At 45.0% G+C, this 26391-nt stretch overlaps 3 protein-coding genes and 1 long non-coding RNA gene across 6 annotated transcripts; 2 read left to right on the top strand and 2 right to left on the bottom strand.

Moving 5' to 3' along the window:
• Positions 1-4349: 4349 nt before the first annotated feature.
• On the top strand, positions 4350-7601 carry LOC146237353 (uromodulin-like). 3 transcript variants are annotated; one of them, XM_084685608.1, is made up of 9 exons: positions 4350-4779; positions 5280-5375; positions 5681-5746; positions 5879-6069; positions 6168-6316; positions 6416-6661; positions 6738-6897; positions 7097-7172; positions 7267-7601. In XM_084685608.1, exons 2-7 carry the CDS (start codon positions 5300-5302, stop codon positions 6823-6825), a joined length of 816 nt encoding a protein of 271 aa, XP_084541734.1. In that variant the 5' UTR covers positions 4350-4779; positions 5280-5299; the 3' UTR covers positions 6826-6897; positions 7097-7172; positions 7267-7601. The 3 variants fall into 3 exon arrangements, with proteins under 3 accessions (XP_084541734.1, XP_084541736.1, XP_084541735.1); XM_084685610.1 differs by having other exon boundaries at positions 4352-4779; positions 5702-5746; XM_084685609.1 differs by lacking the exon at positions 4350-4779 and having other exon boundaries at positions 5244-5375.
• LOC146237354 (uncharacterized) lies at positions 4439-5668 on the bottom strand. The gene is made up of 4 exons (XR_014740603.1): positions 5527-5668; positions 5238-5423; positions 4671-4734; positions 4439-4571 (listed from the first exon to the last, which is right to left on the bottom strand). It is a non-coding gene; the product is annotated as an uncharacterized LOC146237354 (long non-coding RNA).
• LOC146237352 (uromodulin-like) lies at positions 7097-19475 on the top strand. The gene is made up of 7 exons (XM_084685908.1): positions 7097-7172; positions 18018-18205; positions 18306-18454; positions 18554-18799; positions 18873-19032; positions 19121-19196; positions 19284-19475. Exons 1-7 carry the CDS (start codon positions 7097-7099, stop codon positions 19289-19291), a joined length of 903 nt encoding a protein of 300 aa, XP_084542034.1. The 3' UTR covers positions 19292-19475.
• Positions 19476-20380: 905 nt separating this feature from the next.
• Positions 20381-25754, bottom strand: LOC146237351 (pancreatic secretory granule membrane major glycoprotein GP2-like). Its single transcript, XM_084685907.1, has 9 exons — positions 25742-25754; positions 23352-23893; positions 23017-23161; positions 22427-22924; positions 21861-22066; positions 21374-21525; positions 21015-21260; positions 20627-20786; positions 20381-20476 (listed from the first exon to the last, which is right to left on the bottom strand). Exons 1-9 carry the CDS (start codon positions 25752-25754, stop codon positions 20381-20383), a joined length of 2058 nt encoding a protein of 685 aa, XP_084542033.1.
• Positions 25755-26391: the final 637 nt, after the last annotated feature.

Raw genomic sequence — 26391 nt, 5'->3', positions numbered from 1 at the left:
TTGGGTCTGGAGGGTCTCGTATTGGGAATAACTACATAAAACCAGGATCTGGGTGGACCAATGAAATTGCCAAGGCAGGCTTTATACGATGATGGACAGATGATCAACAGTAACGTAATCAACAACGTCACGAAAGAGCCCTTGGGTTGAATTCGTTTTCAACAATGAACATATTACGTTGCTCTGATTGGTTGTAGGTCTATCCAATTGAGCGAAGAGGCATTTGTTTTAAGATTTCGGTTGAAACACATAGTCACAGCCCAACAGAGAGTTTTCAGACTCATATTCTGACTAGAAGCATGACATCGTCAGGCTAAAATGTCTCACATATTATATTTGAGCTTGGGCAAAAAAAGTCAAAGGACTGCTAGTTCAATGTTGCCAAACATGAAGTTGATGAAAATCAATGGCGATTTTGTATGTATGTATGTCCTCATTTTGGGACCATAAAAAATGTCTGGCCAAGATTTCTATATTTCCTTAAATGTCCGGGGTTCGGCTTCAGTTGCATTATGATGTGCATGCCACTCTGTGACATCTGCCGCTACTTGACTGACAGTAAAAACACAGGCACCCAGCTTCAGAAACAAACAATACTGAACATATCACATTGTATCGGAGATTGACGGGGAAAAAAAGATATGTGAGTGATAGTTTCAAAGTTTCATTTATTTCAAAGTGGAAGTAGAGAGCCACTGCAGAGGGGTGAAAGAGCTGCATGTGGCTCCGCTGCTGCGGGTTGCCGACCCCTGACCTATGATGTGAAAAGACATGTGATGTTAGCGTGAATGTGTGTGATGTGTGTCTGTGTGTGATCTATCCCTGTGACTGCTGATGTAACTTCTTCCCATAGAAGACTCCATGACACAGCTGCTCCCACTTCTAATGTCCTGCTGTATAAAGTCTTCTAATGTCCTGCTGTATAAAGTCTTCTAATGTCCTGCTGTATAAAGTCTTCTAATGTCCTGCTGTATAAAGTCTTCTAATGTCCTGCTGTATAAAGTCTTCTAATGTCCTGCTGTATAAAGTCTTCTAATGTCCTGCTGTATAAAGTCTTCTAATGTCCTGCTGTATAAAGTCTTCTAATGTCCTGCTGTATAAAGTCTTCTAATGTCCTGCTGTATAAAGTCTTCTAATGTCCTGCTGTATAAAGTCTTCTAATGTCCTGCTGTATAAAGTCTTCTAATGTCCTGCAGTATAAAGTCTTCTAATGTCCTGCTGTATAAAGTCTTCTAATGTCCTGCTGTATAAAGTCTTCTAATGTCCTGCTGTATAAAGTCTTCTAATGTCCTGCTGTATAAAGTATTCTAATGTCCTGCTGTATAAAGTCTTCTAATGTCCTGCTGTATAAAGTATTCTAATGTCCTGCTGTATAAAGTCTTCTAATGTCCTGCTGTATAAAGTCTTCTAATGTCCTGCTGTATAAAGTCTTCTAATGTCCTGCTGTATAAAGTCTTCTAATGTCCTGCTGTATAAAGTCTTCTAATGTCCTGCTGTATAAAGTCTTCTAATGTCCTGCTGTATAAAGTCTTCTAATGTCCTGCTGTATAAAGTCTTCTAATGCCCTGCTGTATAAAGTCTTCTAATGCCCTGCTGTATAAAGTCTTCTAATGCCCTGCTGTATAAAGTCTTCTAATGCCCTGCTGTATAAAGTCTTCTAATGTCCTGCTGTATAAAGTCTTCTAATGCCCTGCTGTATAAAGTCTTCTAATGTCCTGCTGTATAAAGTCTTCTAATGCCCTGCTGTATAAAGTCTTCTAATGTCCTGCTGTATAAAGTCTTCTAATGCCCTGCTGTATAAAGTCTTCTAATGTCCTGCTGTATAAAGTCTTCTAATGTCCTGCTGTATAAAGTCTTCTAATGTCCTGCTGTATAAAGTCTTCTAATGTCCTGCTGTATAAAGTCTTCTAATGTCCTGCTGTATAAAGTCTTCTAATGTCCTGCTGTATAAAGTCTTCTAATGTCCTGCTGTATAAAGTCTTCTAATGTCCTGCTGTATAAAGTCTTCTAATGTCCTGCTGTATAAAGTCTATCAAAACCCAGAGAGGCATCTCAAATCAACAACTGTGTAACAATCTTAATACATTAATTTGGGGATTTGAAGTATTCATGCAAATTTTCTCAGTGTGTTAGGGTCGTTCTTTAGTGTCATGCCTTCAAATGATGGGAGGGTTCTAGCTAAGCAGGTTTCTGTGCCAAAAGAACATACCACAACTCAAATAACTACTGAGTGCCTCAACAAGACAGAAATATGCAAATGTCATTCTACAGTAGCTGCGTATCCAGGAGGTATCTCTTTCATATCCTGGAATTGTGAGGTGTTCTGATGATTTATCTGATTTACTGGCATCGTTCTGTCCTTCCCCGAGGACCTACCTGTGCTCTACATACATTTACATATTATGATATATTTCTTCGCTGTGGATATTCTCATTTGTTGGTGATTTTCTTGTTTTCAATTTATTGATAAAATTATTTCAATGTACTTTTACTTGTCACACACGCTAATTAACTTGAAAGTCAAACTGAATTTAAAACATTTCTAATGGTACAGCTCTGCATAAAACAACATTAGGAGTGCCACTCCAGTTGGTGCATTGTACAAAGAAACTGCATGAAAACAAAAGGTCCAATCGAATATTAAATCATGTTGAAGTCAGGCCAGGGATGCATTTCAGCATGTCAGTCAGTCATGTGACGTGCTGTGTGACTACTTGAGTAGGGTTGCGTCCCTGTCAATGATTCAATTGATGCACTAATGCATTAAATTGTTCAATCCTTCTTTCACTTTTTTTCTACGTTTGTTTTATTCCAAACAGTTTCCTATAGTTTTTCCGTCTTCATTGATAAATACTGAACTTGTGTCTGCCAGCACCTCAGAAAGAGGCTGTGGTTCCATCTTCAGGAGGGATCCTGCAGTGGACGCCTGCAGTACCATGGACAGAGGCTGTGGTTCCATCTTCAGGAGGGATCCTGCAGTGGACGCCTGCAGTTCCATGGACAGAGGCTGTGGTTCCATCTTCAGGAGGGATCCTGCAGTGGACGCCTGCAGTACCATGGACAGAGGCTGTGGTTCCATCTTCAGGAGGGATCCTGCAGTGGACGCCTGCAGTACCATGGGCAGAGGCTGTGGTTCCATCTTCAGGAGGGATCCTGCAGTGGACCCCTGCAGTACCATGGACAGAGGCTGTGGTTCCATCTTCAGGAGGGATTCTGCAGTGGACGCCTGCAGTACCATGGACAGAGGCTGTGGTTCCATCTTCAGGAGGGATCCTGCAGTGGAAAAACCTTGTCTAGTGAAGGTGATGTCTTTATAATTTCTGACTCCAAATTATCGACAGGGGAAGCAGAAACATGCATGTAGCTTGGCTGAGTATTCTAACCAAGTTTGAGAGCGATGCCTAGGACCTTGGCTGAAAATGCGCATGGGTTACGTTTGCAGAACAGGCTGCATTGGATTGCTGTCATTCAAACCATGCTCGCCTTCACCCACAGCAGCGGTAACGTTGGTACCGAGAGACAGGGAAGTGCTTCCACTAGGACCAGCACGCTCTGCCTGGAGTATGATCTTAATATCCCTTGTCGCAGGGGCAGTAGTAGATGGTTTGGGGATCAGAAATTAATGCATGATAAAAGGTTTTTAATTGTAGGTAGGCCTACAAACATGCACGCAAAGAACAATCGATGGCTAACAAAGCTAAAAGACTGTTGACGTCTTTAACCCGTGTATCTTCTATGAAAAGCAATAAAGATTACAAATGAAACAGAAGTATGAAATTCCAGGGTCTAACATTAAACAGCAATGCTACACTATTCGTCAAAAGCCCTCCACTAAAGACCGATATACAATACCTTACCGTAACAGTCACTTTCATCTAAAGCGATAAATACTTAGTGTGTCTGGTAAGTACAGGACATCATTATGTCACAACCTCATTATATCTCAAACATAACATCAGTAATAGATCAGCTGCCACCCAAAGGCCTAATCACTCACACAGCTAATCACTCAACCTGATGGGGACATTTGTCCTGTCAGGTATGAAGCAGGTATGTCAGTGTGCAACAGGTAAAGAACCGGAGCAGCAATATGTGCTGTGGTGTCCATTCCACAAACTCTAGCCGAGCAAATTCTTGTGCAGAAGGGAATACACAACTGACATTCCTACTGTGTGGGTGACTCTACAAAAGTATGTGAATATGCAAATTGTTTGAGATTAAAGAAACATTCTGAATGTTCCATGCCTCAAGGGAATACCAGTCATACTATGCACTATGTGCCCTATCTTTAAATTCCAAAATATGTTGTGAAAGATAACCTGTAGCGTGATCAGAGGCTTGGTTCTCAGCCGGTGACAAGGAGACACAAACAGGTTCAGGTTCGAGCCCCAAAATAATGGTTTTGTATTAAATGAACAAGGAAGTAGGTATTACAGTAGTAGTATTTGCTGCACAGAAATAAATGTATTGTTCTACTGGAGCATCCAGGGCATTGGGACTGTGTGCTTTCTCTTTCCGCTTCTGGACACTCCTCTCTCTCTCTCTCTCACCGCGCCATACTCTCTCTGCCCCTGGAATTCAGGTCCACATTCTCTTCAGAATAACCCTGAGAGCAACAGGTGTATGTACATCCCTCCCACCTGACAGAGAACACGTCTATGTGTACTGACCGCAGGCAGGTGCAGAACAGAATAAAAAGGCCCATTTGAAGCATCATCAGTGTCTTCACTTTGACTGAGGAGGAGAGAGCAGAGTGATCAGTTCTACCTTGTAGTCAATGTAAGTACTACAGTAATATCTGCATGTAAGTACTAACATCACCTGGGTACTTCTTTGTAATTATATATATTTGCATTTGCTTGACTTTATTGGCAACACCAATACATGTAATAAACATGACAAACAATAACATCCTAATGTTATATACACATTTTCTATATATTTTGTGCTGTTTCTGTATTACCTGTATTCTAACATTTACAAAAAAATTGCAAATACTCCCCTATGCAGTCATATATATTTATATATATATAATTATAATAACATATTGATATTAAGTCAAGAGAAATAAGCTTAATCATGCTTTCACTAAGGCAGGCAGGAACACAATTATTTAAGGCTGGACCAGAGACCTGCTTGCAAAACTTAGCTGATGCTGGACTCAAGTAGTGCAAACACTGTAGGATGAGTGAGTGAGATGACAATAGTGCACCTTGATAGCAAGAAAACTAACTAACCTGAGCTTGTGTCGTTCATATGTGAATCGAAATGTTTTTAAGGTTTTTTTTGTCTGAGGAGAATGAAGCCTCTCATGATGATGATGTCAGAGGGTCTGTTGTTGCTTCTGGTCATACAAGCTCTTCATCATGCTTCAGGTAGGAAGTGAACATGTTGTTTCTGACAATGTATATCTGCTGACGAGTCTGATAAGGAAATGTAATTCCTAGACAATTTATATCACATGTATGATTGTAGTAAAATAAAATACAATGATACACAATCATTCCAATTTACCTAGTTACCTACCTGTCCTGTTATCTCTCTGGGCTGCTGTCTGTAACCTACTTCATACCTGCTGTCTATAACCTACTACATAGCTGCTGTCTGTAACCTACTTCATAGCTGCTGTCTGTAACCTACTTAAATTATTTTCATTCTTCATCTTCTTTCACAACCACAGCTGCTCCCACGACAACCACAGCTGCTCCCACGACAACCACAGCTGCTCCCACAACAACCACAGCTGGTACTGGTATTTTTCATGTTAATAATTTTATTGTTGCCCCCTCTACTTGGTTTTCTCTTCATTAACTCATTTTTTAAATTTTCTTTCAATACACTCTCTCATTCTGTTGATCATTTCCTCTCTATCCTGAAGTCACTCCAGAGCTGGAGTGTGGGAGGAGCTTCCTTGATGTGGGTCTCCTCAAGTCTCAGCTAGCGGCCAAACATCTGGACAACTCCTCTGCTCACCTGGCCAACGCCCGCTGCTCCGCCCACCATGAGATTAACGGGACTGTGTGGTTCCAGATGGAGCGCTGGGAGGGCAGCTGTGGAACCACTCTGACGGTGAAGACAGTTACTCTACCAGTCTGTCCATCTTTGTGAGTTTTTCAGTATTCCTGCCTGTCTCTAAACACCCGTTGTCTTCCTCCTTCTCTCTCCAGACCAACGGCAGCTACGCCATCTACTCCAACAGTCTGTTTATCTACACCGTCAGTGAAACCTTGGTTCGACCCCTGATCATCCCTTTCTCCTGCTCCTATCCTCTGGAGACAGTGGCAAGCCTGGATGTGGCCATCAAACCATACCTGGAGTAGGTGGACCCTCACAAACTCAAACATTGACACACTTAGTTTCCAATATAAACTTGTTTCTTCCGACTTTGTTGTTTACTTGTTCCATATTTTGTCAGACTTGAAGGTGCGGTGAAAGATGAGGGTGCCCAGGCCAAGGCCTCCATGTCTCTGTTCCGTGATGCCAACTTCACAGCTCCTTACACTGCAGGCCCGGTCACTCTGCCCCTGGGCTCCATCCTGCATGTGGGCGTGTCTGTTGAAGAGACGGATGCTGAGGCTTTTGTGGTCGTTCCGGAAGACTGCTACGCCACCCACTCCCCTGATCCTGATGACCTCCTGAAATACTTCCTCATCCAGCACAAGTATGTGAGGCTGGATATTAAAATATGTTTGTATTAGTGAGTGTGTGTTTGTGTCTAAAACACATGACACCTCCAGGTGTCCCGTCAACCGTCGCCAGGTGACCGTGGAGGAGAGTGGCTTGTCCCTCCAGGCTCGCTTCTCTGCGCTGCTGTTCCTGTTCTAGGGGGACTACAGGGACGTCTACCTGCACTGCAGCCTCAACCTGTGTGACCAGAGGAACTCCTCCTGCTCTCCTGTGAGTCCTTCCGCCCTCCTTCCTGGTCTCTCTGACTCTCTGGTATCTCTGAATCTTTGGTCTCCCTGGCCTCTCTGGTTTCTGACTCTGCTCTCTCTGGTCTCTCTGGACTCTCTGCTTTCTCTGACTCTCTGGTCTCTCTGACTTTCTGGTCTCTCTGACTCTCTGGTCTCTCTGACTCTCTGGTGTCTCTCCACAGATGTGTTCAGGAAGGTCTGTCCGCTCTGTTGACGAACTCGTACCCCTCAAGCCCGTCACCATCGGACCAATCACCTGTGAGTATGAACCACAGCCATGATGACTCATGATGTTGTCATAGTAACGGTCTTCCAGGTAACACTGTGTTTGTCCCCGACCTTTGACCTCCAGGGGCCCAGAGTCTGGAGTGAGCTGATGAAGTCACACCTCCCTCAGAACGGCTTCATGACCATCCCTATGGCAACCAGCTCAGACTCTCTCATGTCTTTTCAAATGTTTTAACTCTGGAAATGATGACAGAACACCCTGAAAACTATCAGCTTTACATGTGGGTTACTGTTTCTGAAGGTTTGCATTCTATAATTATTCATTTCATACTAGGTAATAATGGGAACACTGGGAAATGAGTATAGCCTACTTAATAAACATACTACTTGTCCTTTAACTTAATCACGTGTTTGTACCTAAAAGCATGGATTGTTGTGTATAATCAAGGCTTAATTAAATCTGACTATTAAAGTACATATTGCTTATCATATTTTGAATGAATCATTCACCCATCAGATTTAAGCTTTGCAAACCTTGATCACAGCCCTCAAACACAGTTTGTTAGTAAACATTATTAACAATCAACAGATATGGAAATAATACACAAGCAGCAACTAATACTCTTTGTTATTCCAATATAAATATTAAAGATGGGTTATAACACAAATATGTTTCTCCTCCTAGTTCAAAACTGTAAATTTCAATGTTTACACTAGAAGGCAGTCTTTAACCAATGCACCGTAGCAAACAGTGCCAGTTTTGGCCAAGTCATAAGGCCTATCAAGCGGCACTAAGTCTCAGCTCTAAGCACAGTGTCTTTTCATCTCTAACAGCCATCATGATGATGCAGATCTCAGATGTGAGGATCTGTGTGTGTGTATGTGTGTGTCGCCATCGTTGTCGTCATCTGCCGCTTATCCGGGGGTCGGGTCGCGGGGGCAGCAACCTAAGCAGGGAGGCCCAGACTTCCCTCTCCCCGGCCACTTCCACCAGCTCTTCCTGGGGGACCCCGAGGCGCTCCCAGGCCAGCCGAGAGACATAGTCCCTCCAGCGTGTCCTGGGTCTTCCCTGGGGCCTCTTCCCAGTGGGACGTGCCCAGAACACCTCACCAGGGAGGCGTCCAGGAGGCATCCTAATCAGATGCCCGAGCCACCTCAGCTGGCTCTTCTCGACGCAGAGGAGCAGCGGTTCTACTCTGAGCCACTCCCGGATGACCGAGCTTCTCACTTCATCTCTAAGGGAGGGCCCGGACACCCTGCAGAGAAAGCTCATTTTGGCCGCTTGTATTCGCAATCTCGCTTTTTTGGTCACTACCCATAGTTGGTGACCATAAATTAGGGTAGGAACGTAGATCGACTGGTAAATAGAGAGCTTTGCCTTTCGACTCAGCTCCTTCTTCACCACAACGGACCAATGCAGAGCCCGCACTGCGGACGTCGCACTGATCTGCCTGCCAGTCTTGCGCTCCATTCTTCCCTCACTCGTGAACAAGACCCCGAGATACTTGAACTCCTCCGCTTGGGTCAAGATCTCCTCCCCGACCCGGAGATGGCACTCCACCCTTTTCCGGTCGATAATCATGGCCTCAGATTTGGAGGTGCTGATTCGAATCTCAGCCGCTTCACATTTGGTTGCCAATCAGCGTAAACCACGGACTCGCGGGGCTTATTGCTTTTCTAAAACTGTTACTACAAACATTTGATATGGTTTCATCAATAAAAACAATTAGAAACAAAATAGTTTAATAATAAACCGTCATTCTTCCGCTACTACAAAGTATAGTTCCTACATAAATCGTTGCCACGCAACAGCCAGATGGACATCTTTGCCGTCTTTTTCAATTTGAAATATTCGATGCGCCGTAATATGGAATGTTAAAGAATGTTATGAGGACAACCTGTGAGGTTATGCTGGATTTTACAATAGCATGGAACGCGATATAGCCAATCACAAACAAGGATGGGAACAACCAGTTTTAGAATTTGAAATATTCGATGCGCAGTAATATGGAATGTTAAAGAATGTTATGAGGACAACCTGTGAGGTTATGTTACCGGCTCCAGACCTAGGGGATATCTGGACCGGCAGCAAGTGACACACAGGCTGAACAGTACTGTGTATCTTGGATTAAACTGTGAAAACACGGAGACACACAAGAGTTATCGTCTTGCTCAGACCCACGCCAGTTTAATACTGCGTACATAATAATCTTGCAATGCAATATAGAACCAATATATCATATTATACATATTATCTTGAGAAAATGCAAACAATCAAATATACTTGAATATATAATAGCATAGTGTAGTACTGACACGTCACATATATGATACTTTGTATCTCTATATCTACATGTAGATACCTATACCCGCATATCATCCAAAAGTAAAACATATAAACATCCAAAAGAATATAACATCAATGCATTTCCACAAATGAAACAAGGACTTAACAACCACTAGTGTCTGTTCACCCACACAACCTTTATGCGCTGTACAGGCTCATTTCACATGCGTAGTCTCACGCATGCGCAAATTAACTTGCAGCAGCAAAATACATAAAAACGCAGAACATAACAGTGCAGAACAGCATCTGCTAATTATAACTCAATACTTTTGATCCGTTAAACATATTTTCAATACAGCATGTTACCAACATTTCAGTACTGTACTTAAGGTTAAACGTAGTTTATCATCAGTATTGGAACGGGTTAGCTAGCATACTATTAGCCAGTCAATGGCGATCCTCAACAATGTTAGACAATCTATTACTTATATCTACACAACTCACAACGCTACCAACACACTATTGAAGATCACATTGATATCATATTCATATTTGAATAGCCATAAACTAATTTGGAATATGGTTTATTATACCTGTGAAAACACGGAGACACACAAGAGTTATCGTCTTGCTCAGACCCACGCCAGTTTAATACTGCGTAGCAGGCTCGGAGGAAGCTATGGTCTCCCGTGATTCACCGGAGCGCTTCAGCGCCATCTAACGGCCGGGCGTGTACAAACACGCTATAATAGAAAATTAGAATCGTTTTTCTCTTCTTCTGGTTGCTTCTTCTCGAAACAACCAGTTTCAGAAGTAATATTTGCAGATGTTTATCGTTTATTCACATTGTTTGTATTACATTCAGTCATAGTCAAGTTTCCATCAATATTGTATTCTTGAATGTGTATTGCCAATTTACCAACTCTGTACTGGTACTGTCATGTTGATCTATAGTTACGTTGTGATTACAAAGTTGTTTCAATAGTAATATTGGTGGAAATACAATTCATATCGCGTTGATTTTGCGTTGTGATTTCAACGTTGTTTCAATATTAAATAAGGGTGCAAAATGATGACGAATCAACATCAGAGTCTGACGTTGGTTCAATGAAATTAGCGTTGACAGCAGAATGTTGATTCAACGTAGTTTCAATGAAGTTTGCTATCTGGGTTATTTTAAATAAAAAACAAAATTATAACCTGAGATGAAAATGAACAAAATAAAGGCTGTGCAGCATTAATGCATACTTCTTCAACATAATTTTGACACTCCTAGTTCATGTTGATGAAAAGCTATTGACTTTTGAAATGTGTAGGCTAATTTATTGATGGTCCCTAAACTTACGCGTTGTTTAGGCAGCCAATAGCATTGGCAAAGTCGTAGCAGTGCTACACACCGGTTAAAATAACAATAGTGGGCGTCCGAATATCTGTTTAATATCGAACTTCAAACTAACTTTACCACAGTCATCTTTGTTGCTGCTTTCCCAAAGCATTCACAAGTAAACGTTATTAACCTCAATTCAACAGGAAAAGTAACGTTGCAACTCCCGTTAACCCTGCACTTTTCTAATTATTAGTCAGTAATAGATAATTGCCTCATTCCTCCGGTGTGGTCTGCTGTCCGTGCCGAGTTGGAGCATTATGGTCAGTTCGCGCCTTCCGTTTCTGCTGCATTTTTTGTTGTTGATGTTATTAGGCAGACGCTCTTATCCAGAGCCACTTACAGTAAGTACAGGGACATTTCCCCGAGGCAAGTAGGGTGAAGTGCCTTTCCCAAGTCTAAAGGAGGAAATAAATCTTTTGGGTACACGCTTGCAACCCTGACCGAGTGCCTTCACAAGACAGAAATATGCAAATGTCATTCTACAGTAGCTGCCTATCCAGCAGGTATCTCTTTCATATCCTGGAATTGTGAGGTGTTCTGATGGTTTATCTGATTTACTGGCATCGTTCTGTCCTTCCCCGAGGACCTACCTGTGCTCTACATACATTTACATATTATGATATATTTCTTCGCTGTGGATATTCTCATTTGTTGGTGATTTTCCTGATTTCAATTTATTGATAAAATTATTCCAATGTACTTTTACTTGTCACACACGCTAATTAACTTGAAACTCAAACTGAATTTAAAACATTTCTAATGGTACAGCTCTGCATAAAACAACATTAGGAGTGCCACTCCAGTTGGTGCATTGTACAAAGAAACTGCATGAAAACAAAAGGTCCAATCGAATATTAAATCATGTTGAACACAACATTGCAGTGTTTTGAACTTGGTGTCATCCCAAGTAAACTTGAGCCCCATTAAAAGATTCCCCGGGGCTTCTCAGAGTCAGTCAGGCCAGGGATGCATTGCTCAATCAGAGGATATTGGGTAGCATGTCAGGCAGTCATGTGACGTGCTGTGTGACTACTTCAATAGGGTGGTGAAGCCACCTAATGCATTAAATTGTTCAATCCTTCTTTCACTTTTTTTCTACGTTTGTTTTATTCCAAACAGTTTCCTATAGTTTTTCCGTCTTCATTGATAAATACTGAACTTATGTCTGCCAGCACCTCAGACAGAGGCTGTGGTTCCATCTTCAGGAGGGATCCTGCAGTGGACGCCTGCAGTACCATGGACAGAGGCTGTGGTTCCATCTTCAGGAGGGATCCTGCAGTGGACCCCTGTATTACCTCGTACAGAGGCCACTGTCTACAACCATTAATTTACTAACTTACCGTAACAGTCAATTTCATCCAAAGCAATAAATACATAGTGTGGCTGGTAAGAACAGGACATCATTATGTCACAACCTCATTATATCTCAAACATAACATCAGTAATGGGTCAACTGCCACCCAAAGGCCTAATCACTCACACAGCTAACCACACAACTTGACAGGGTGACATTTGTCCTGTCAGGTATGAAGCAGGTATGTCAGTGTGCAACAGGTAAAGAACCGGAGCAGCAATATGTGCTGTGGTGTCCATTCCACAAACTCTAGCCGAGCGAGTTCTTGTGCAGAAGGGAATACACAACTGACATTCCTACTGTGTGGGTGACTCTACAAAATATCAAAGTATGTGAATATGCAAATAGTTTGACATTTAAGAACATTCCGAAGCCTCACTACACTATGTAACTTGTCTTCAAATTCCAAGATATGTTGTGAAAGATAACCTGTAGCGTGATCAGGGGCTTGGTTCTCAGCCGGTGACAAGGAGACACAAACAGGTTCAGGTTCGAGCCCCAAAATAATGGTTTTGTATTAAATGAACAAGGAAGTAGGTATTACAGTAGTAGTATTTGCTGCACAGAAATAAATGTATTGTTCTACTGGAGCATCCAGGGCATTGGGACTGTGTGCTTTCTCTTTCCGCTTCTGGACACTCCTCTCTCTCTCTCTCTCACCGCGCCATACTCTCTCTGCCCCTGGAATTCAGGTCCACGTTCTCTATCTGAATAACCCTGAGAACAACAGGTGTATATCACTTCCCACCTGACAGAGAACACGCCTACCTGTGCTGACCGCAGGCAGGTGCAGAACAGAATTAAAAGGCCCATTTGAAGCATCATCAGTGTCTTCACTTTGACTGAGGAGGAGAGAGCAGTGAGATCAGTTCTACTTTCTAGTGAACGTAAGTACTAACATCTACCTGGGCATGCATCTGCAAATCATCCCCTATATATTTTGTACAAATGTTCTTTTTTTTAAAACTACCCCAGATGTCTGGCATCATGAATGTATATAAAGTCAAGAGAACATGTAGACTAACTAACAGTGCGCCCCCAGACATTTTTCATTGGGGGGGGGGGGGGGGGGGGGGGGGAGATTGTTCATTGTTGCTCATTGTTGACTAAGCCAAAAAAGATCGAAATTCTGTTTTCTGTCAAAATTGAGAATTGTTATGTTTTGTATAGTTAACACCCTAAATTTAATTGTAATGTACAATAAGTATATGATTACTTATGAAAACTATACTTTGTAGTAGCGGAAAAATGACGGTTTATTATGAAACTATTTTGTTTCTAACTGTTTTTATTGATGAAACCATATCAAATATTTGTAGTAACAGTTTTAGCAATAAGCCCCGCGAGTCCGTGGTTAACGCTGATTGTAGAACAGGTAAGGGGGTTTCCCCACTCCGCTTCGCGTCGTGCCTAACAACTCACCTTACCTGTTCTAAAATCAGCGTCAACCACGGCCTCTTGGGGCTTATTGCTTAAATAATAAATGTATGACCTACAGCTCCGACTGTATGCCTAGAAATCAACACATTAGGCTATTTGGTTACATCGGATAGGCATGATTTCCCGATAGCCTATATCCTGTGTTTTTAGGAATATATGGCCAGGCTAAATTATATAGGCAAATAGTAGCCTACCCATAGTAGACCCCTATACCTCTAATAGGCTGTAAACAACAAATTAAGCTACATATATAGCCTACCTTTTGTAGTTATGTTTGTAGTATAAAAATAAATTTAAAAATATGGATGACGGACAATATGCAACTCGCGATGGGGGGGGCCAGTGGGGGGCCAGCAATTTCCGCTGACAGCGCTACTGCTGAGGCAGGCAGGAACACAATTATTTAACCCTTGTGCTGCCTTCGGGTCATTGTGAACCTTCGGGTCATTGTGAACCTTCGGGTCACTGTGACCCATCTTCATGTTGTAACTGAACTTTACCTAACACAAAAATAAAGTGAGGCATTTTCTTTTAACCGTGGTTCACAATGACACAAAAGTTACACAAGGGTTAAGGCTGGCAAATTAACTTTCTGGCAAAAAGCAGTTTATGCAGCTAATAGCAGATGGACTGTGTAAGTCTGAAATTACAGCCAACTTGTTTATTGTTTTCCTTGAAAAGGTTGCTTGTTATGTATTGGCAACATTGTTGCTACAGTATATTATCTTTAGAGTCATTTATTAGCAGGTGGACAGTGTCTGGTACCCTACTAATTACAGCAAACATGTTTGTTTTCCTTAAAGAGGTGCCTGTATACTGTCTTTGATAAGGAATAGGATGACCAAGGATGGTGCAGATCAGGGCCGGAATCATAATATATATTGGAGTCAAAATGTCCCCCCCAATATATTGATATAAAAATATAAATGCAATATAAATGTGCTACGCCACGGCAGGCAACCCCAAAAGCTGTCTGAAATGTCCATAAAAAATGTCATCATATTCATAACTAAACGTAAAAGGTTTTCAGGGGGGGACCTTCAGACTCCCCAGCAGATTTCGTCCCCCCCAATGTTGACTCCATGGCTACGGCCTTGGTGCAGATAGCCTACTGTAATGACTGTTGTAATCAAGACCATCTAAAGCGAGACCAAGTCATGACCAAGACCAGAGTGTATAGTTATAGGGTCGTGAACTTTGCGTTTGGCCGTGGTGGATTGATATGATTTATGTTCTACCTCTCGGGCTGCTTAAGAATATGCTGCACCCGCATTTATCTTGGAGACTTTATCTGACTGGAATTAAGCCGACTGCACACTGTACAGTTTGGCCTAAATTTGGTTGTCCAAGACAATCTTTCAGAGACGGACCAAACAAGACGAGGCATAAGTGAACTAAGCGGCTGCTTAGTGCCCCCATGGCCACCAGAGGGGGTTCAAGAGCACATGAAAGTACAGCTTAACAAAACATTTTTATTTATTACGTTAATGGTAATCATACAAATTCGTAGGGCCCCTCTATGCCCAAAGGGCCCCTGGGCACGTGTACAGATTGTCCATATGATAGATTCGGCCTTGCCGACCAGACTGGGTTGTAAAGGTGGGCAATCCGACTGATTAGTAAGGACACACACCTGTGACGCAAAGGGGAACATAGAATATGGGTGAAATCTTGTGGGAGAACCAAGCACTGCAACACGAAACAGAAGAACTGATACAGGGAGAGATGTTGTAGACCATCTAGCTAACAAGAACCACATGTTTGTGTCAGAGCAAGCTTTCTGGGTCCCAGCCGTGGTGAGGCCCAGCCGTGGTGAGGCCCAGCCGTGGTGAGGCCCAGCCGCGATGCCAGCAGCAATAATTATGTTCATCTTAAATATTTTAAGAAATTATAACCAATTTATTTTGAACTGAAATACTCACAATAACTTAAAAAAGCAAACATAAACATTGTATTGTTGCTTTAGTAAAATGTAAAAATGGTATGAGTCGTTTTTTGGTTTAGCGATGTCATTTATTGATCTAAGGTTAAGCTAATAATGTCAAAGTAGGCTACATTTTGTTGCTATGCTAGGACCTGTTCAGAAATCGGGAAATCAGACATCAGTGTTGTAAATTGGTCTTGAATGTGACAGAAATGTTTAACTTGAACTTTATTCCAGATGGCCTAACTTATTTAGCTAATATGTGAATGTAATAACTTTCTCAAAACTTTTAAGGTTTACTGTGGATTGCATGATGGGTCGCACGATGATGATGTCAAGAGGTCTGCTGTTACTCCTGTCCATTCAAGCTCTTAATCACATCACAACAACAGCTGCTGATGACGTGACCACCACAGTTGCCCCCACGACCACTACAACTGCTCCCACAACCACCACAGCTGCTCCCACGACCACTACAGCTGGTCCCACCACAACCACAGCTGCTCCCACCACAACCACAGCTGCTCCCACGACCACCACAGCTGCTCCCACAACAACCAAAGCTGCTCCCACTACAACCACAGCTGCCCCCACGACCACCACAGCTGCTCCCACGACCACCACAGCTGCTCCCACGACCACAACAGCTGCTCCCACGACCACAACAGCTGCTTCCACGACCACAACAGCTGCTCCCACCACAACCACAGCTGCTCCCACCACAACCACAGCTGCTCCCACGACCACTACAGCTGCTCCCACCACAACCACAGCTGCTCCCACCACAACCACAGCTGCTCCCACTACCACTACAGCTGCTCCCACAACAACTACAGCTGCTCCCACGACCACCACAGCTGCTCCCACCACAACCACAGCTGCTCCCACTACCACTACAGCTGCTCCCACAACAACTACAGCTGCTCCCACGACCACCACAGCTGCTCCCACAACAACCACAGCTGCTCCCACGACCACTACAGCTGCTCCCACCACAACCACAGCTGCTCCCACGACAATCACAGCTGCTCCCACGACCACCACAGCTGCTCCCACGACCACAACAGCTGCTCCCACAACAACCACAGCTGCTCCCACTACAACCACAGCTGCTCCCATGACAACCACAGCTGCTCCCACGACCACAACAGCTGCTCCCACGACCACCACAGCTGCTCCCACCACAACCACAGCTGCTCCCACTACAACCACAGCTGCTCCCATGACAACCACAGCTGCTCCCACAACCACAACAGCTGCCCTCACGACCACCACAGCTGCTCCCACGACCACAACAGCTGCTCCCATGACCACAACAGCTGCTCCCACCACAAGCACAGCTGCTCCCACGACAACCACAGCTGCTCCCACTACGACTACAGCTGCTCCCACAACAACTACAGCTGCTCCCACGACCACCACAGCTGCTCCCACGACAACCGCAGCTGCTCCCACAACAACCACAGCTGCTCCCACGACCACTACAGCTGGTCCCACCACAAGCACAGCTGCTCCCACGACAATCACAGCTGCTCCCACAACCACAACAGCTGCCCCCACGACCACCACAGCTGCTCCCACGACAACCACAGCTGCTCCCACCACAACCACAGCTGCTCCCACTACAACCACAGCTGCTCCCACGACCACTACAGCTGCTCCCACGACAACCACAGCTGCTCCCACGACAACCACAGATGCTCAAACGACCACCACAGCTGCTCCCACCACAACCACAGCTGTTCCCACGACCACAACAGCTGCTCCCACGACCACTACAGCTGCTCCCACCACAACCACAGCTGCTCCCACGACCACCACAGCTGCTCCCACGACCACCACAGCTGCTCCCACGACAACCACAGCTGCTCCCACGACCACTACAGCTGCTCCCACGACCACAACAGCTGCTCCCACCACAACCACAGATGCTCACACGACAACCACAGCTGCTCCCACGACCAGTACAACTGCTCCCACGACCACCACAGCTGCTCCCACCACAACCACAGCTGCTCCCACCACAACCACAGCTGCTCCCACGACAACCACAGCTGCTCCCACTACCACTACAGCTGCTCCCACAACAACTACAGCTGCTCCCACGACCACTACAGCTGGTCCCACCACAACCACAGCTGCTCCCACGACAACCACAGCTGATCCCACTACCACCACAGCTGCTCCCACCACAACCACAGCTGCTCCCACTACCACTACAGCTGCTCCCACGACCACTACAGCTGCTCCCACCACAACCACAGCTACTCCCACCACAACCACAGCTTCTCCCACGACAACCACAGCTGCTCCCACGACCACTACAGCTGCTCCCACGACAACCACAGCTACTCCCACCATAACTGCTCCCACGAACGCCACAGAAAGTATTGATATTTTGCATGTTAATTTTTATTGTTGTTGCCCCTTCTACAACACTCTGTCTTTCTCACTATGTCCATCATTTTTTCTCGTTCCCTTAGTTACCCCACAGTTGGTGTGTGGGAGGAGCTACCTGGAGGTGGGTCTCCTCAAGTCTCAGCTTGCAGCCAAACTTCTGGACAACTCCTCTGTTCACCTGGCAGACCCTCGCTGCTCTTCCCAGGAGATTAACGGGACGGTGTGGTTCCAGATGGAGCGCTGGGAGGGCAGCTGTGGAACCACTCTGACGGTGAGGACACAGTTACTCTACCAGTCTGTCGATCTTTGTCAGTTTTTCTGTATTCCTGCCTGTCTCTAAACACCCGTTGTCTTCCTCCTTCTCTCTCCAGACCAACGGCAGCTACGCCATCTACTCCAACAGTTTTTTTGTCTACACAATCATTCAGACCTTTGAACAACCCCTTAAGGTCCCTTTCTCCTGCTCCTATCCTTTGGAAACAGTGGTAAACATGGATATGGTCATCAAACCATACCTGGAGTAGGTGGACCCTCACAAACTCAAACATTGACACACTTAGTTCCCAATTTAAACTTGTTTGGTCTGACTTTGTTGTTTACTTGTTCCATATCTTGTCAGTCTTGAAGGTGCGCTGACAGAAGAGGGTGCCAAGGCCAGGGCCTCCATGTCTCTGTTCCGTGATGCCAACTTCACAGCTCCTTACTCTGCAGGCCCGGTCACTCTGGCCCTGGGCTCCATCCTGCATGTGGGCGTGTCTGTTGAAGAGACGGACGCTGAGGCCTTTGTGGTCGTTCTGGAGGACTGCTACGCCACCCACTCCCCTGATCCTGATGACCTCCTGAAATACTTCCTCATCCAGCACAAGTATGTGAGCCTGGAGAGGGGAAGAGAAGTATGTGTGTGTGTGTATGTTTGTCTAACCCCCATGTTCCTCCAGGTGTCCTACCAACGGTCACCAGGTGGCGGTAGAGGAGAGTGGCTTGTCCCTCCAGGCTCGCTTCTCTGCGCTGCTGTTCCTGTTCCAGGGGGACTACAGGGACGTCTACCTGCACTGCAGCCTCAACCTGTGTGACCAGAGGAACTCCTCCTGCTCTCCTGTGAGTCCTCCCACCCTCCATCCTGGTCTCTCTGACTCTCTGGTTTCTCTGACTCTCTGGCCTCTGACTCTCTGATGTCTCTCCACAGATGTGTTCAGGAAGGTCTGTACGCTCTGTCAACGAACTCGTACCCCTCAAGCCCGTCACCATTGGACCAATCACCTGTGAGTATGAACCACAGCCATGATGACTCATGATGTTGTCATAGTAACAGTCTCCCAGGTAACACTGTGTTTGTCTTTGACCTCCAGTGGCCTAAAGTCAGCTGATGAAGTCACACCTCCCTCAGAACGGCTTCATGACCATCCCTATGGCAACCAGCTCAGACTCTCTCCTGTCTCCTGTCTTTTTAAATGTTTTAACCCTGGAAATGATGACAGAACACTTGCATATAAATAACTATCAGTTTTACATTGCGGGTTACTGTTTATGAAGGTTTGCATTCTATAATTCTTAATTTCATAGTGGGAATCCTGGGAAATAACTCTAGCCTACTAAATAAACATACTACTTGTCCTTTAACTTAATCACTTATCTGGACCAAAAACAGGGATTGTTTGTGTACTAATCAAGGCTTGATAAAATTTTACTCAAATAAAGAAGTGAAAACTATTGAGTCATTCATATTCATTCAGACTATTTCATCCTTCATCAGATTTATTCGCTGCAAACGTCAATCACAGGCCTCAACCACAGTTTGTTTGTAAAGGTTATTAACAATCGACAGAAAAAACTCAAGCAGCAACTAATACTGTTTTTATGTTATGCCAGTATAAATATTCAAGATCGGTTCAAACTAGAATACGTTTCTCTTCCTAGTTCAAAACTGTAGATCTCAATGTTTACACTAAAAAGCAGTCTTTACCGTAACTTTACGTGACATGACACAAATAGGCTACATGTGTTCGGCCTCTTTATTACTAACACCAGCAATAACAATAGTTGTAGCTATCCATCTGTAGACTGTTTAACATACAGGCGTAAAGATACAAAGATAACATCAATTATGCTTACATCTTTATTACATATTCAATTACCTTATATTTGCAAACTATTTCTCTGAATGAGAGATGTGGGGTTGCTAAGCACTGATAAAAACAATGACCTAAAATCACCACAGATAACATGGAAGATATGAATAGGCATTGTGGATAGTGTATTCATTTGAAATAGGCTTCTTGATCAGTTGTTGAAATAAATAATTTGGTATTACTTTTTATAAATAATTAATTTGTTTGATTCAGAAGTTCTGATGTTATCACATCTTAAATCTCGGTCCCTGCAAACAAAGAAAGACATGTTGTCTGTTAGTCAAAATCTGATGGCAACTTTCAAAGTTTCTGATTGGTCAGTGACTTTCATCCTCACATGTGATTGGCCCAAAGGTGAGAGGAGCCAGGCTTACAGTTGGGGTCAACGAACGACGTTTCCTGGCTGAACAAGACTGTGGTGACAGATAGGTGATGCAGTTAAATCCGTGTGTGATGTAGTTACATGCATATATGTATATGTTTGATTATTATTTACATCCAATTTCTGTATTAAATAATATTTCTGTCTCAGAGAGACCAGGGAGGAGGGTGGGAGGACTCACAGGAGAGCAGGAGGAGCTCCTCTGGTCACACAGGTTGAGGCTGCAGTGCAGGTAGACGTCCCTGTAGTCCCCCTGGAACAGGAACAGCAGCGCAGAGAAGCGAGCCTGGAGGGACAAGCCACTCTCCTCCACGGTCACCTGGCGACGGTCACTAGGGCAACTGGAGGACACGGAAGAGACATAGGCACAAAGACTTATATAAAACAACAACAAAGCAGACACACACAGAAGGTCACATGCCAGCACACACACACCCTCACACACACACCGACACACACACCCTCACACACACACCGACACACACACACCGACACACACACACCGACACACACACACCGACACACACACCCTCACACACACACCAACACACACACACCGACACACACACCCATTCTGTATGAGGTAGTATCTCATGAGGTCTGCAGGATTGGATGAGTGGGTGGCGTAGCAGTCGTCCAGGACGACCACAAAGCGTTCCGTCTCCTTGTCGTCCACGGATACGCCCACGTGCAGGACAGAGCCCAGCGCCATGGTGACGGGGCCCGTGGCGTAAGGCTGGGTGTAGTTGGCGTTGTGGAACAGGGTCATGGACGCCTTGACCTTTGAACCCTGGCCGACAGCAGCGGATTCCACGCTGCGTGGCGTCAAAAGAAAAGATGTATAAGATCGAGGGTCTACGATACAGGAAATCCCCCCTGAGACAGAATGTGTGCATGCATATGTGTGTGTGTGTGTGTGTCCACCTACGCCAGGTATGGTCGAACAGCCACGCCCAGACTGGAGTCTGTCTCCAGAGGGTAGGAGCAGGAGAACGGGACGCTCAGGGGGCGAACAAAGGTCACGTTGCCTACTGGGTAGACAAACAGACTGTTGGAGTAGATGGCGTGGCTGCCGTTGGTCTGGTGAGGGGAGGGGAGAGGAGAGGATGAGAGTTTGAAGGAGCCAGGGTAGTGATCAGGGGTTGGAATGCAAAGAGGTACTAAAGGGTGCATCGATCTTGTTATGGGTTCAGGTTTTAATCTCTGTTAGTGACCATTTTACCACTTAGTCGGTTAAAGCCAGCATGTCACAATGTTATTGTTTTTGTTCTATATGTCTGTCTGAGGAAAGAGGTGATGTTTGTCTTACATTATCGCCTACAGTTACACATCAAAACTGCTTCACTGTACTGCGCTACAGTTTTTGGTGTCAGGGTTAAAGGTTTGGGTCTTATCCTCAGTAACTCTCCTCTCACCCTCAGAGTGGTTCCACAGCTGCCCTCCCTGCGCTCCACCTGGTACCACACAGTCCCATCATGCTCCTGGTGGGAAGAGCAGCGGGGGTCGGCCAGGTGAGCAGAGGAGGAGTCCAGGCCGATGGCTGCCAGCCGAGCCTTCACCAGCCCCACCTCCAGCGTGCTGTGACCACACACCATCACAGGCACAGGGATAGAGGGGTTCTCTGGAGGGGAGGGGGAGGAGAAACAGGGGAGGAGAGGAGGAGGAGGAGGAGAGGGGTAGAGGAGGAGGAGGAGGAGAGGGGAGGAGAGGAGGAGGAGGAGGAGAGGGGAGGAGAGGAACAGGAGGAGGAGAGGGGGAGAGGAGGAGGAGGAGAGGGGAGGAGAGGGGGAGGAGGAGGAGGAGAGGGGGAAGGGGAGAGATGGAGGAGAGGGCAAAGAACAGGAGGAGGGAGGAAAGAACAGGAAACTTTAAGCCAACCCACAACAAAAACAACGCCATGACCGAGGAGATGTCATCACGTCAGTAAACCAGGAAGTATACCACGAATACCAAAGGTGGAGGTGTCCAGGGCATGTCTCACCTGGTCTCTCACATGTCCAGGTGACACCATCTTTGCTCACACAGACCTCCCCCTCTTTACAGCTCACACACATCATTTTCCCTGTTGTCATGTCAACGGATGGTGTAGTCAACGTGACACCTTGTGTTGTGGTTGTGGTGGTTGGTGGTTGTGTTGTGGTTGTGGTAGTTGGTGGCTGTGTTGTGGTTGTGGTGGTTGGTGGTTGTGTTGTGGTTGGGGTAGTTGGTGGCTGTGTTGTGGTTGTGGTGGTTGGTGGTTGTGTTGTGGTTGTGGTAGTTGGTGGCTGTGTTGTGGTTGTGGTGGTTGGTGGTTGTGTTGTGGTTGTGGTGGTTGGTGGTTGTGTTGTGGTTGTGGTGGTTGGTGGTTGTGTTGTGGTTGTGGTGGTTGGTGGTTGTGTTGTGGTTGTGGTGGTTGGTGGTTGTGTTGTGGTTGTGGTGGTTGGTGGTTGTGTTGTGGTTGTGGTGGTTGGTGGTTGTGTTGTGGGGTTGGAGTCCACAGCTGAAAGATAGATTGACGGACGACACAAATGACTGAATTAGTAAGCGAATGACAGAATGAAAGAGCAGATTGACAAATGCCTTCCTCCTGACCTGCACAGTAGGCAAAGTAGCAGCCTGGAGGTGTGACAAACTTGTAGACATGGTAGTTCCCTGGGCAGGCTTTGACATGGATGGGCTGGGACTGAACCCAACAGCATACACCTCTGAAGCTGGCACATACAGAGCTCTTGACCACCTGGACACACACACACACACACAAATTATAATGCAATCAAAATATAATAAAGCTATAATGGGATGATGGATACTTTAGGAATTCCCCTAAAGGATATTGTGGGTTAGTGTCAGGGTTGAGGTTAGGTTCGGGGTTGGGGCTAGGTTTATGGGTATGGTTGCAGCAGGGTTAGGTTTAGGCCGTATCTTACCCCTTCGATGAGCTGCGGGTTGGGGAACGCCAACCAGAGAGGAGCCTGGGTGCCACACATGTACTGCTCCACACACTTGTCGGGCATGGACACGCTGGTGTTGCCCACAAACATGCGGTACCAGCCGTCCCACGCCACAAAGCGGTCGCAGTGCCGGTCCGTAGGGGTGGACGGGTTGTTGGTGGCGCGCCAGGGGTCGTTCAGGACAGTGTAGGTCTGGCATGGGTCGGCACACTGCTGTACCCCATTGATGGTGAGGCAGTCTTGGCCGGCCGGACACTGGTAGAACCCACAGGTGAAGGTCACCTGGGCCTGGTTGGAGCTGGGGGCGGCGCGGCGGGCGCGGAGGTGGCGGGCGGGAGGGGGAGGGGCGTGGGCGAAGAGGGGCGAGCAGGTGAGGCCGTCGCCTGTGAAACCGCTTTTGCAAACGCAGGAAACAGATTGGCTGGCTGAGGCCACGCCCTCTCCGCTCTGGCCTGTGACGGGCGCCGTGTGGCAGTTGGCCTGTGGGTGACACGCCTCACAGCTGGTGATGATCACGCCTGTGGAGACAGTGGGAAGTCTGGTGGTCACGTGCGTTGGTGAGAAAGAGAAGGAGATACAGAGAGACATGGAGGACAGAGAAAGAGGAAGGGAGGTAGGGAGGTAGAGAGATAATTAGGAGGGAGGGAGAGGAAGGAAAAGACAGAGGAGTAAAAGGGGAGGGGAAAGGGAGGGGCAGAGAGAAGAAGGTGTAGAGATGGAGGGAGAGGGAAAGAGAAAACGAGAGAACAAAGGCTGCGGTCCATCAGGACCAAAACTTGACGACAGAAGATCAGTTTCTTCCCATCCGAAGCCTCTTCAACAAGGCCAAGGACTCCCACTTTTATATATGATTTAAAGTCCATCCACCACCTACTTTGCACATTTTGCACTATGCTGCCTTATTTTGCTGCCCTATTTTATTTGATATATTTTGGAACTTTTTATATTTATATCTATGTTATTTCTTACAGTACTGTTTAGCTCTTTAGTTATTGTTTAGCTCATTAGTATTAGACTTTTTAAAATTGTATTTATACATTAAAAATAAATAAAAAATCTGTATATTTTACATTTAGTCATTTAGCAGACGCTGTTATCCAGAGCAACTTACAGTAAGTACAGGGACATTCCCCCCGAGGCAAGTAGGGTGAAGTGCCTTGCCCAAGGACACAATGTCATGTGGCACGGCGGGGAATATGTCCCCGCCGTGCCATATAACCTTCTGATTACTAGCCCGTCTCCCTCACCGCTCAGCCATCTGACTCCCTGTATGTGTTTATTGAATGCACCTTCTGGCTACAGTAAATTCCGTCTTTGTGAAAACTTGTATGGCAATAAAAACACGTTTTGATTCTGAGGGAGAGCGATGAGGAGAGAAATGGGGAGCAGAGATACATTGAATTGATAGAAGGAAGAGAGAATGAGAGGCAGATACAAGAAAAGAAAAACCTGAACTGTGGATGATAATAATAATAATATTAATAATACATTTTATTTATGTAGCGCTTTTCAAAATACTTTCACTGTCATGTCACTTTACATGGTTAAAATAAACATAAAACAAGTACATGATCTAAAATCACAGCATTTTTACACACATGGTAAACATTGGGGGAGAGAGAGAAGAATGTAAGGAGACACAGGAAGATCGATAGGTAAAACCAGTTCCTTACCTGAAGTGTATTTGGTGTTAACCAGTACCAGCAGTAAAGGTACCAGCAATACCAGTGAAGTTATAGTCCACATTGGAGAGTTGTTGATGACAAGGAAGGAAACTTTAAGGCAAAACTGCAAAGCACATAAAGCATTACATTTATGTATCCAATTCCTTATCTATTTCCTTTTATTTTTTCTTAAAATATGCTAAATTCCATGAGCAGAATTAATTAATTAATTAAAGTTATTTATTGTTTAAATGGATTATGCAATCACATGTGAAAAACATGTATCCAAAGTTTTAATAGAATCGTAAAAATATTAGCCATACGTAAAAACACATTCAATTATCTGAGAAATGTCCATAATTCACTGTCAAAACTAAATTAAAGATTCGGAGATTAAATAAAAAAATATTCATCTTAATTTTTTTATTAAAAGAAAAAAAAACAAGAAACTGTTCATTTTTATCAAATCTTTTCAACAGCAAGAGAAGTCAAGCTACAAGACGGTTAGTCTTACCTGTCCTCAGATATATCTGTTTGTAGCACACCTGGGCCACTCTCTTTTATACACACAGGTGAGTGAGGAGATGAAGAACAGACGAGAGGGATGGTCATGTGACAATGCATTCCGAAGTGAAAATTCCGCACAGGAAGTTGAATCATGACCACCTTTTATGGTTCAGTCACCAACAACGTCATCCTCACCTTCTGCAACCATTCAATCTGTTCTGTTATTGAGCCAGAGTCTATATGCTTTGGAGGGCGAGGAAGGATAAATTAGATGTTATATATCGAATTAAGGCTACTTATGAGAAAAGCTGCAAAGACCTGTATCAACAGGCGAGGCTTTAGATATGTGGCACAGTGCAAACACTGTGAGAATTATGGGATTTGAATGATTTTACCACTCAAGACATTCTCATTGACCTCTCACACTTAAGACATTGTCAAAAGAACACAATAGTCTGTGTGTAGAAATGACGGGTGAGTATCTTGAATACACCCAGTCTCAGGGTGTTCCCGGTGATGACTCTGAAGTCCGTGAGCCTCCAGTTTCTAACTCTGAGTTGTTGTAATTCTTACATAATAGAGACATCAAACTCAGATCTCTCTCTTTCTTTCTCCATCTCTTTCTCTCCCCCTCCCTCCTTCTCCTCCCCCCTCTCTCCCTCTTGGTAACAACTCGTTCACCCAGCCAGTCCTGCATCAGCCTGATATTACACAACCTTCTACCAAGAGAAAAGGCATCGGATTCCCACACGAAACATGGGTTGAAGGAGCAAGCACGTCCACTAATGTGAGAACTGCATTGCTAACAATACCTTATCAGGTGGTCCTCCTGAACAAGTTTACAC

Source organism: Hypomesus nipponensis, chromosome 21 (assembly GCF_054491055.1).
Source record: "Hypomesus nipponensis isolate SF chromosome 21, ASM5449105v1, whole genome shotgun sequence".
In the NCBI taxonomy this organism is placed as follows: Eukaryota; Metazoa; Chordata; class Actinopteri; order Osmeriformes; family Osmeridae; genus Hypomesus; species Hypomesus nipponensis.
This window is presented reverse-complemented; position numbering and strand designations above follow the sequence as displayed.

Coding starts and splice junctions, on each gene's coding strand:
- LOC146237353 (XM_084685608.1), top strand. CDS start 5,300: ATGAAGCCTCTCATGATGATGATGTCAGAGGGTCTGTTGTTGCTTCTG. Junction 5,376..5,680: donor AGCTCTTCATCATGCTTCAG/GTAGGAAGTGAA, acceptor TCACAACCACAG/CTGCTCCCACGACAACCACA. Junction 6,317..6,415: donor GCCATCAAACCATACCTGGA/GTAGGTGGACCC, acceptor ATATTTTGTCAG/ACTTGAAGGTGCGGTGAAAG.
- LOC146237352 (XM_084685908.1), top strand. CDS start 7,097: ATGTGTTCAGGAAGGTCTGTCCGCTCTGTTGACGAACTCGTACCCCTC. Junction 18,206..18,305: donor GCTGTGGAACCACTCTGACG/GTGAGGACACAG, acceptor TTCTCTCTCCAG/ACCAACGGCAGCTACGCCAT. Junction 19,033..19,120: donor GGAACTCCTCCTGCTCTCCT/GTGAGTCCTCCC, acceptor GTCTCTCCACAG/ATGTGTTCAGGAAGGTCTGT.
- LOC146237351 (XM_084685907.1), bottom strand. Junction 23,162..23,351: donor ACCCGCAGCTCATCGAAGGG/GTAAGATACGGC, acceptor GTGTGTGTCCAG/GTGGTCAAGAGCTCTGTATG. Junction 21,261..21,373: donor GCTGTTCGACCATACCTGGC/GTAGGTGGACAC, acceptor GACGCCACGCAG/CGTGGAATCCGCTGCTGTCG.